The 12,040-nt window shown below is 47.9% G+C and overlaps 1 protein-coding gene across 1 annotated transcript in view; it reads right to left on the bottom strand.

Annotated features, from left to right (window-relative positions):
• Positions 1-12,040, bottom strand: part of TMEM86A (transmembrane protein 86A) — a 49,339-nt gene that overhangs the window by 4,133 nt on the left and 33,166 nt on the right. Inside the window, exon 2 of the mRNA XM_059826116.1 lies at positions 545-809. Within this exon, the coding sequence (XP_059682099.1) occupies positions 545-809 (265 nt within the window). The remainder of the gene's footprint in view (positions 1-544; positions 810-12,040) is intronic.

Here is a 12,040-nt window from a genome sequence, read left to right as displayed (position 1 = left end):
AAGATTTATGATGCTTTGGTCTCTAGTATCCACCTAAACACCTCCCCCAGGCTACGGGCTTGTCTATCAAAACATAAGCAGCCTCTCCACCTGTTCTCCACTGAGGACCTTTGCACCATGTGTCCTATTTCTGATCCTTGTAGTGAAGGGCTGAAAGATCTCCCTGCAGAGAGACAGGAGGTAGATACTTCCCATAGCTTCATGGGAGCTGCCGAGTGCCATGAGCATTTCCTTCTTTTCTCCAGGGATTCTGCTCATGCCACCTTCCCAGCTCCCGCCAGCTGGGACACTGTGAACACATGCCAGGGAACCAAACCTGCCCCAATTACCTCTCTGACCTCATGAGAAGCTGAAGAGAAAGATTCATCCATGGTGTGACTCCTCTAACCATGATGGATTTTAGTCAAGGGATGAGTGCTTCCCACTGCCCGGGGCTCAAGCTGTACATGAATAAACAAAACACGTGGCCCCACAACTAATTACTAAATAAAGAGCGTTACAGCTGGACACTGTGGCATCCCTTTAGGACCAACACCGCACTCACCATGAATGAAGTAGCCCTGCTCCTGCCAGATGAGAAAGGCGTCTCCCACTGCTGAGAATATGAGTCCCGCTAGGATGCGGCTGGCGCTCCGGTGTGACACTAAGAAGTTAATTCCATGAGCCAGAAGGAAAACCCACAGGCAGAAGATGGGCAGACATTTGATGAGGGCACTGAACCAGGAGGGGCTGGAAGTTGGCAGCCAGAGGACAAAATATACACAAGTGGCTTTAAAGAAGGGCACCAGTTTGGGGCCTTCACTCTTCACCTAAAAGAAACGAACATTAAAAAAAGCTAAATTAATAGGATCATCAGAATAATCAGTGGAATAAACTGCATAACAGAATTGTCTCCTTCCTTTAGAAAGCTGCTCTTTCATGTATACTGTCAGCTACCAGCATTTCTACCCTGAGAAAGGCTGGTTGAACTTGACCATGATCCTCAGCCTAGACCTTTGTGACCCTCTCTGCTGAAAATGCTTCTTGGCTGGCAGGACGGGTTTTGGGTGGTAGAGATGGAGGAAGTTTTAGATACCTTTTCTCTTTATTTGTTCTACTGAAAACATTTAGGCCATCAGTCAAATTCCTCTGGTGGACCTTGCCATCTGTCTTGTGGTTAGGCTAACCCCTTTTACACACCTCCTTTCCTGTAGCTGCGAAAACACTGCACTCCCCAGGGATATCCCAGCAGCAAACAAGCCAATAGAAGTGCAAATCTTCCCTCCCTTTTTGGCAAATTCTCTTGCTTAGCCAGTGGCAGATCACCCTGAGGATACAACCTCTTTTTCTAACCCATTTTCTCTCCTGCCCTGTAGCCTCATGCCTGGAGCTTGCTGTTGGCATCACCACGTGACTTCAAAACCCATCACATCAACTTCCCAGGTGAGGATGTCACTTCCTCAGCTGACTAATATCAACATCAATCACATGTTGCTTTGTTCTAGCATTACACTAATAATATACTGCCCATATTGCAGAAAACATTTTGACTCAGGGCTCTGTTGTGTAAGTCCAGACACAAAAATGCAGCATGAGCACTAGGCTACTTGTAAGAGAGCCACAGCAGAGGCAGGGCGCATACTACACACTCCACAAGCTGGGTCTGCTCTTACCATACACTTAGCTGAGACCACTCTGCACAGTGATAACATACTGTGCTCACCTGCCTTCCTGTGATATGTCTGCATTTTAGTGCAGGTGGGTAAAACCCCGCATGAGAAACAAAGCTACGATTTTATTTTCTCCCGGAGTGCAGCTGAGGGCCAAAACAAGAAGCAAAGGAAGAGACTGTGATTGCCTCACGTGCCTGCACTGTTGATGAGCTATGTCCCCAGGTCTTTTAGGAGGCCTGTTTCCTTCTGCAGCTAAGGCAGTGCAACCTCCAGAGCTCCCCTGCAAGCAGGGTTCACTCTCAATCTTCTAATCTCTTTGGTCAAGCAAGATTTAGTTGCTTAGTATCATGACGAATTCCCACTACTCATGGCCAAAGCACCCAGAGACTGCATGCACTGGAGGAAGACATGGGGGAAAATTTAGAGGCATCAGAGTTGGGTTCACACTGCAAAGTCCATCAAAATCTGAACATCCATACATGCCACTCCAGGGTTGCTTATCTCACGCAAGGAGCCCATGCTCCAAAAACCTGCAAAAGAAACATTGGTCTTTTTTAACAAATCACTTGGCCCTATTTCTGCTTCCTGCATCATGGGTCATTGCCATGACATAAAACCGGTGTCCATCTTCCTTTGGTGCAGATACCTAGAATGGCTGAAGGCTGCACAGCAAATATCTCTGTGCTTACAGTGCTCATTTAATAAAGCCTAAACTCATCAAAATTCAGGAGCTTTTACAGACAGAAGCAAAGGGAATCAGGTGAAGCTGGAAGACAGAGGCAGAGGCGGTGGAGGGCATCTTCACATGCAGTGTCTAAAAAGGGAACACAACCTCTGAAGCAGCAAGACCATAAATAAAGGGCATCCCAAGAAGACAGTGCTTTCAAAATTGTTCTCACATCTGATGGAAAGTTCCCCAGCATATCAGCAGTTTCTTAGCAGTAAGGTATTTCATTATTCCTGTATACATTATTCATAGGCTATTGCCAACACAATTTTTAAACACTCCATTAAACAACCAGGCTACACAATTCACTCACAAAAGGACATCAGCAAGCCGTTAACTTTCTTGTATTACATGGGGAGTCCATCGTGAGTCCTCTACTTACGTTGTCTAAATTAATCACCATTTACCACCTCTTGTCTACATTCCTTGGGAGAATTCTGGCAGCAAATAATAAATGAACTTGAAATAAAAGTCGTAAAAGCCCACAGAGTCCAGCCCAGCACTGGGGGTGCCTGGGAACTATCAAGTATCGTAGAGGGAAGAGTGGAGCCAAGCTTCCCCCTCCTTCAGACCCAGCACCTTGCCCTTCTGAAGAGACACATAAGGCTCGGTCTATCCCCAACCACCTCCAAAGCCAGTGCCCAGCTCCAGCTCTGCCTCCTCCCCTTCTGTCGCTCTTTTTTATTAAAAATGTAGTTGATCACATTCATCCTCTCACAGTTGCAGGCAACAGATGACAGCGCTTCTGGCAGGGTTTCCTCCTCTCCCCCACCAGTTGTGAAGGATCCCCACTGTGCTGCAACGAGCCGGAGATCTTCAGCACGGAAAACTAACAACCTCCAGAGCTACAAAGTGCGAAAGAATTTGCAGCATCAGCAGTGTTCCAGGTCCCAGTAACAGTCTCAGCTAAGGTAGGTAGTTTTGCACCTCTGAAGACAAAAGTTTATGCTGAAAGATACAGTTCAAGTTCAGCCTTGTTTGCAACACATCACAGAGGCACTGTTAGAAGCATGCAGGGGAGTATTTGGGTTAATAAACACAGGAAAGTTCATTTAATACCCCATATTAAAAGAAAAACACCTGCTAGGAGCAGTTACCATTACAATCACAGCTTGCCCTCCCCTGTGTGCATGCATGATGAGACAGGTTTTAATTACACTTGTCGTTTTCCCCAGGAACCTTGCCTTACTGAATATAAGATACGCACTTGTGCAGAAAGATTATGTTTGCTTGGAAACTTAAAATTACCATTTCTTACTATTTGAATGTGAATTTTCCGAGCCCAGCCAGCATTATTTTAAAATAATGGTGTGTATTATTTCCATCCTAATAATAATTAAGGAATTTTTCAGGCATAAGATGTCAGATTCCAGTCTTGGTTACTCACCCGTAACCCTAGAATTTACAGTGTTGTGGAGTCCTCATGTAAGAATACCCTCGTATATCTAGAAGGGCTACAGGCTTCTCATCATTAATGCTTTATTCCTTTATGCTTTTTCTACAAGTATACTTCAAATGAGTTGTTTCCAAACATGCCCTTGCCCATTACTGAATACTGCTGCTCAGTGGAGCCCCTGTTATGGCTCTGAACAAAATCAGTGCCCCGTCACGGACACCACTTGCTGAGACAGAGGTACCTGCGCAGCTGAGGGCTGGGCAGCACATCCTGGTGGGATGGTGTGGCACTGGAAATACTTGGGAGAAGTCTCCCAAGAAAAACTAAGGCAACCAGAAAGTGAGGCTGGGAGATTGCCCTCTGTTTGGACATGTGGCTGAGGCTTGGGAAGAGGTGATGGGGCAACTTACCACCTGGAGGACAAGTCAAGGCTGGTATTGGGAAACCATGTACCAACACAAGTGGAGGCTGTGGCTTGAGGAAAGCCAAGCACATAATCCATGACTGGACTTGCCTGTACCTCAGGGAAGGGAACATTATTTCTTGGCTGCATGGATAAATTGCATAAAACCACCCATCTCCTTTGCACCTGTGTCTCAGAGATGGAATGTGAGATGGGGCTGTGCCATGGCCTTGGAAAAGGAAGCACTTGATGCAGGTGACAAGATCCTTTTTGCTAATGTACGTGATTGTCATGGCTTTAAGCTGGGTTTTGCCATTTTGTTACAAATTCTATTGCATTTTTTTTCCCACTTCTTTTCTTCTTCCGCTACTAATTCACTCTGTGCTGAAATGCAGTACAGAAAACATCTTGAATACAAAGCAGTAGTTCCAAGTTTTGAATTTCTAAACTGAGCATAATTTAGGGCATTTTCTCAACTGCTATGACTACTAAGTTACTTAGAGTCTTTAAAAATTAGTTTAAATTGCTGTAAAGCCACTAGCTCTGTATTCATGGAATTACAGTGGAAGCATCATTTATTAATTATCTGTATCCAACCAAATCCAATGAAACCCTCCAAGACTTAGGCAGACTAGGAGGAAGTTGTGTCTTAGCTCTCACCAAGAGATTTTGGACCAGATGATCTCCAGAGGTCCCTTCCAACCTCAAGCATTCTGTGATTCTATGATTTTCAAACAGAACATGGTATTGGCACATGCAGCTCTCTGGAGGCTCAGGGCTTGGATATCCACCTCCCTGCTAGGGATTCCTAGGTTTACAGTATCCCTTCTTGTTTTGTCTGTTCTCATTCTGCTCCAGTTTGAAATATTGCTCATTTCCTTGTTGCTGTTGTTCAACAGTTACAGATGACACTATCACACAAGTATTCCAACCATGCTGTGATTTGGTATTGGTGTAAGATGTCTTGAGAGATTAGGCTGGCCAATGAAGAAACACAGTTACAGGAAAAGTGGCAGACCTGAAGAAGAAACTCTGGGTAATAAGGACTGACAGAAAGTTCCCAATATGCAAAATACAAGATGTAGCACACAAAGATGACCAAAAGCTTCATACAACAGCTCCTAGGCTATATCCGCAAATTAGTTACTGGTGACTCACCAAGAGCCCAGGGGTCCCTGCTGGATGATCTCTTCTTGCACCTCCCTACTATGCAGCACTAGGAGATGCTCATGATTCACCTCTGTATAAACCAATATTGACTACGGGGAATGACCTGGAGAACACCTATGCTGCTCCTCAGCAGCCCAGACGGCCTGTTCTGACTGCTGCAGGCACCTAACTAAGCCAAAAAATTTACAGCTAGCTCCTCTACCCCAGAATAAGATGCATCCACAGGGGAACGGCCACATTTGTAAGACAGTGCCCTGATTTTCTTTAACATTTTGGAGCCAGTTGTCTGCCTCTACATCGCGAGTGGGATGAAGAAAATCCAGCTGCCCCAGGGAGGGAGACATCTTGCTCCTGAGGTACAGAAGAACATCAAAAGCTTGTTGCTTTGAAATGCTAAAGTTGGACAAAGTTCCTGAAGTTCCTGAGCTTCGCACTGGTCCCAGGAAATGATGTGGAGTATCAAATAATGCTCTTCTCTCCGCAACTCCCCTAATCAGCCTGCACAGGAAATGAGTATATGGCCTCTTCCAGATACCAGCTATGTGCCAACCTGCTGGGGAGATATAGCTCACGCCCACTGGGCTGTAAAATGCTGCTTTCCAGCAAAAGTGTTTTAAAAATAATACCGCAGCTATTCCACTGACCAACACTTGAGCACAACTGTGTGCACTGGCCAAAAAAAGCTGGGCTGTTGTCCTCCACCCACCCCTCCCAGTGGCCTTCGCTGGCCAACTACCATTTTGTGTATCCACATCTGAGCTGTTTCTCCTGGCTTTTGGCATCCTGCATCGTGGATCCTGCCTTGATTCTGCCCTACTGTGACAACAGCTCTTACCCCCCGTTGTGCACCAATAAATATTTATGTGGCCTCATTGCCATGTATTATGCTGCCACTGCAAGCCCGTGGCTCATGTTTTATGCTGCCACTGCTCATGTTTCTCATTCCCCAGAATATGTGGCTCTTTGCAAGGCACTGATGATCCTCTGTGCAGTCTGAGTCACAGAGCGAGAGCTGCTTCAGCCTGGGGATGGACCATAGTTGGGACAAAGTATATGTATGTGCAACAGGCTCTCATCTACAGAGCAACGGGGAACCAACACAATTTCCCGTCAGGCTGAGCCTACAGAAAACCCATCTTTGTGCTTAACCAAAAAGAGTAGACCATAAGGAGAAGCCCTTGTATGCACAGATCCTAGCCAGAGGCAGCCAATTTCCCCCTGAATTCAACGACCCATCAGCTTTTGCTGAACCAAGGAGGACCACAGCAGTGCTGGGCAATTCCTGGCCACAAACCCGCATGGGCTGACTGCAAAGCCACCATCCTCCTGGGCTTTCTTGCATGTTCCCACCTTTGCTGAGACGGTGCAACACCAAGCCTTCTGAATATGTACACACTGAAGCTGATATAAAAGAGGGAATTTTTAGGCAGGGTGGCAGATGTGTGTGTAATAGGGAGGATTCAGCTGTTTGGTACCCAGATTCACCACTTACATCTTCCCTTTCCTGGGTGGACGCAGGGACCCTCGCAATGACCAGCCCTGGCGTGGTACCTTGCCTGGCCACAAAGCAAAGGCCCCAGTGGCCACTCTGGCCACTCAGCTCTGCATCCCTCCTGGGCGGCTCGCAGAGGAGGAGGCGGATGAGACGTAAAGGGGCCAGCCAGTCGGCACTTCTCACTCCACAGGACTGCTGACATATTAGGGCTGCCTGGGACAGCCCAAACTGGTACACTCTGGTGAGTGTAGGTGAGTGCAAAGCGCTTCACCTCCAACTCTGCTCTCCTGCAGGAGCAAACATGCTCCTGGGGGAGGACTGACTGCCATTTGTCAAGGAAGGCACTAGCTCGTACATGCCCCAAGTTGTTCATGAATAAAATTCTGAGAAAAAGTGCTTGTTTATGGAGAGTGGTGAAGAGTTACTGAACCAGCCAATCAACCTGCCTGAAATACTGTGTTAGTGCAACATATTTGTGCAAGCAAGGAATTAATAAGAGGCTTTATGTTTGTGTTGGAGGTGCCACAGGCCAGGCATCCAAGGCAGATGGCTCCTGAACAGGTTCCACATGCTACAGGAAATTCAGGGTGATAGATAAACCCTCCTGCCCTCACGTGGAGACAAGACCGTAGAGGCTCCATCTAAAATGGACTGTAAAATAGCTAATAAATCACCCAGGAGAAGATGGTACATGATTTGCCTTTGGGAGAATGTGTGTGCTGATAATCCTGTGTCTCCATCATGCCGATGCCATGCAATGAGTTTTGACAGGCCTTGTGGTGCTTTATGGCAGCTACTGGCACAAGGCAGGAGTAACAGGGCTCGGCCTGAACGCTTCCCACCTGCAAAAGGACCATCCTCCCAGCTCAGCCATGTGTGGTAGGAGCAGTGGGTCCAAGGCAGCTATTCCACCCCCAGGGTCTCTTCAACTCCTGCAAACTAGGGCTGGTTTGTTGGCCTCTCTCATCCCTCCCTCTACCCCACCAGCCTGGGTGCTTTCTTCCCCATGGCTCAATGGCATCACCCCCCAGTTAAGCAAAGTAAGCTCCAGCTGCACTTCGACTCACACAGACTTGAGAGCTAGAAATACTTGACTTCTTTTTCTTAAGACCAAGCTATGGCTATCTGCCAGAAAAATACAATTAAAAATTTGGCACTGGCCATCACAGCCCTTGGGTGGTGAATTCAGATATAGTGCTGCATGAGTTCTTGGCATCAGAAAAGTCACCCTTTGGTGAAGGCATAAGGGGGCAGGCGGTGGGTGAGGATTAATCAAACTGGCATCTAAAAAGGGCCCCTGTGCAGGTCTGGGCTGCTCCACACACAGCTGCACACAGAAACGAGAACTGCAACAAAAAGTTTAATTTCCAAGCCAAAATCCTGCCCAACTTGCAGTCACATCAACATTCAACCTAATCTCTGGATTAACCATGGGGGGGATGAAAACCTATCAGCACTGAGGTTAAAATCTTCCAGACGAGCGTCTTCCCCCCAGACGCAGGAAGAAGGGAGGAAATTTGGAGCGGCAGTTTCCCTGCAGCCGCCTGGCAGCAGGGCAAGGTGTGCCTGCACCAGCCTCTGCCAGGGGAAACCACAGCTCAAGTCCCTGCAGAGCAGCAGCACTCCTGGGCACAGGGGGTCACGGCACGGCACAGCCACCCGGCTGAGCGGCAGCAGGCGAGCGTCGAGAACGGGACGTTTTGTACCAAGCCAGCTGGGGAGCACGTGAGCAAGGCTCATCGTGTCGCGGGAGTGCCAGCGATGTGAGATTGCAGACACGGCTGTTGCAAAGGTCTCTTTCCTGATGTTTGTTCTGAGTGCAGTTTCTCCAGCACAGACTGCTGCCTGTCCCTAGCCATAGACACTGCTCAAGAGAAGTCTGTACTGCCGAATGCTTTACCTTAGCCATGCTGTGATCTACCACCAAAGCCCCTATCATCTGTTGTACGGGAGTAAATTTCCGAAGGCGATTGTCTAGGATAGGTTTTAGGAGAAAACTGCACTGAACACACAACCTGTGAAGGATATTTAAATAAATGGCTCAGGAAGGTAAAAGAGAAGCATTAGACAAACTTTGTGGCCTTCTCCACAGCTACAACTATGAATCCTTGTGCAGTGGTCAGGGAGGGAGGCGAGTGGTAACAGGCAAAGGTGTCAGGCAGCCTTCACATCTGCCCCTTCCCAAGTGGTTCTGGAGCCAAGGAAATAATCCCCGCCGCATCAGGGCACTGCCTGTGCCACTTGCTGCATCAGGAGCCCACTCCTGCTTCTTGCCTTTTAAACCATGACATTGCCCAACGCTATCCTGAGACACTAGACCACGGTGTTTCCTCCAGCAATTAAGGAAGTTACAGCATCCATAAATGTATCTCCTGTACTGAATAGAGTAAGAAATCCTGTTAGCTTGGCTAACTGCAGTCAGCAAGCTATGCAACAGTGCCTCTGGGACCATCCTCCACTACACAGGACCTACTGCTATCAGGCCAGGCAAAGTGAGATACCGCTACACCAGCCAAGACCTTACCAAGTCACTGGGGTATCTGCCCTTGGCTTTCTGGGACTGCAGTGAAGCCTTCAAGATGGCAAAGCCTTTCTTTAACAGATGTTAACTCATAAAAATCAAATTACAGATAAGCGCATTTCACCCTGAACTGAAGACTCAGCTTGAATGTATGTGTTTTTGCTAGGGCTTGTTTTGTTTGGGTTGGTTTTGCTTTTTTCCATTACCAAGCATCATCTGTCTTGTCTACCAGACCGGCACAGGACCACAAGCAGGGCTATTTTAAAAATCTTTTCTTAACCTGCAGCAGTAATGATTCACTCCACATCTACAGCAATCCTATAGCTGTCAGCAGTTTTGGAGATTGCCTTCTGAGTACGGTCGGCAATGTACCATTGCCAATGACCAACAATGTTAAACCACTCAAGAATTCAAATGTCCCTGCAGGGCTGTAGGAGCTGTCGCAGACTAATGCTTTCAGGGTAGTCCACTGGCTCTCAGAAATGAAAGCAAAAAAATAGCATTTGCCTGCCAGCATCTTATCTCAGAGCAAAGATTGCTTTTCCCTCCTGGGATTCCAGATCTTCCTTTCTGTGTAGCAGAAAACAAGCCTCTCCGAACATTTCCTTTGCTGTAACACTCACAAAAGAACCCCGTGCAGACATTTAAAAACCTGAACCACAATGGGTCTGTCTTTTCATTTTGCTCATCAGAGCTGCCGTGCTGCCACTGCAAGGGCATGCACCCTTCCTCCGCGAGCGAGGTCAGGTGGGGCTGCGTCCCCTCGAGCTGCCCAGGACCTCAGGGGGATGCTGAGAAGCCACAGGGAACTCCGGGAGCCAGCCAGCCAGCACCCTGAAATGCGCAGTCGGTGGCTATCCCAGGCAGTTCCTCTCAGGATGGGAAGGGGCAGTTATTTGGCTCACCACACTAAAATCCACATAAAAAATTTCTACTGCTTATGGAAAAGTCTCCGCAACTCATCCTGGGGATGGTTTCCATGCTACGAGCACAAGTTCTCAGGAGACTTGTCATTATTTATATCACACTCTTCTGTGAAAGAGAAGGCAGATTTCTGTTACCCAGGAAAAAGTAGCGTTAGGTTTTACCTTACTCTGAGCGTTATCTCGGAGGGGCAGGGTAAGCCCAGCGTGCTGGCTGGGGGGCACAGGGCCACAGCAGAAAGCAGCATCCCCTTGCAAGGCCCGTTGCTGCAGACAAGTGCCACACACTGACATCTGCCCCACAAGCCGTGTGGCAAGACTGGAGCCTCTCTCCAGTCTCTCCGAGATGGGTACAGACCCACAATAAAATGCCCCAGGGAGAAGTGACAGTTCCTTCCTTGTCAGCACCAAGGGCAGGCTGAGCCTCTAGGTAATAGCAGTGAGGGGTCTGCACACAGACTGTTTTGTCTCCAGGGCTGAAATCCACCTTTTGCCTTCACTCTCCCATCTCCAGCCTTATTTGCACCCCACAACCCACTGCAACATTTATGTACTTGTTGGAGGGCCCCAGCCACCCCGTCGTTTGGCTGCAGGAGGTGTGATGCGTGGAAGAACGGGCGGTCAGGGGAAACGGGCACTTGGCAAAGCTCTACCCTGCCACATGCTGCTTTGCTGGTAGGGATTGGTATTTGGGAGGGAAGGGAGGACCTTCCATCCAGAAGCAACTTCTTCAGCAGAGAAGACCTCATTTTACCTGCAATCTATGGGGAATAATGCAGGTCTAAATGAAGAGCATTGCAGGCATTGGTGCCATCACAGCCCCTTACAATAACAGCTAACGAGCCATTAGTGTAGCAGAAAAGGCAGGTGGCACATGCCAGGTTGTACCAGCCCTACCAGCCATTCCCAAGGACGTGCCAAGGCTGAAACCGCCTCCAACACCCAAAAGGCACTTTTGCAGCTCACCTTTCTGGCTCACACACCAGGTTCGTGCACACCTGGCAGGTGAGGTTTTTGCAAAAGCAACAGGAAGGCAGAACTGAGAGAGGAGGGGAAGGCGGCTGCCAGTGGCAAGGAAAGCTGGCAGCTCTATGCAAGAGACTTTGGCTGTACGAATCCTCGCAAGGGGCTGCAATAAGATCACCAAGATCTAGCAAAAGCAAGCAGGGCTGTGCTGAGAAACCCAGGAGGGACAGCTCAGCTTGTCTTGTGCCTAATGGAAAGCTGAATGAAATGTTCTACCTGCGTATCATGTCCTGCAGGCTGAAAGCTTGTGAAACACTGATAAAGAAAATTAGAAGGGAAAATAGCAACGTACCCCAATAAAGATGTGTATTTAGAGAGGTGCCATGCTGGTACCTTATAAAAAAGCAGCAGCCCTCCTCATGTTATCATGGGACCAATATGCTTTAAGACACAGGAGGAGGTAAGGTCAAAGTATGACAGTGGAGTCACAGATTTTATTTCCAGTATCTATTCTTGTGCCAAGATGTGACCTGGACAAGTCAGTATCAGACACAAATTACATGAAGATAAATTGGACTTTCCCAGCCAATCTCAACAGATGCGGGGTGGGCCGATGCAAACACTAATCTGTGCAAACACTAACCCATGCACTCCCAAGATTCACACTAATATATCAAGGGTTTCACTTGCAAAACCCCTGCTGTAATCGGGCTGCATATACCAATGCGGACCACGCTCACAAATGAGCGTGCAGTGTTATGCCCTTTATACTGAGGGTGCAAGTCCA

Source organism: Gavia stellata, chromosome 17 (genome assembly GCF_030936135.1).
Source record: "Gavia stellata isolate bGavSte3 chromosome 17, bGavSte3.hap2, whole genome shotgun sequence".
In the NCBI taxonomy this organism is placed as follows: Eukaryota; Metazoa; Chordata; class Aves; order Gaviiformes; family Gaviidae; genus Gavia; species Gavia stellata.
Note: the sequence above shows the minus strand (reverse complement) of the source record. Positions and strands in the feature narration are given on the sequence as shown.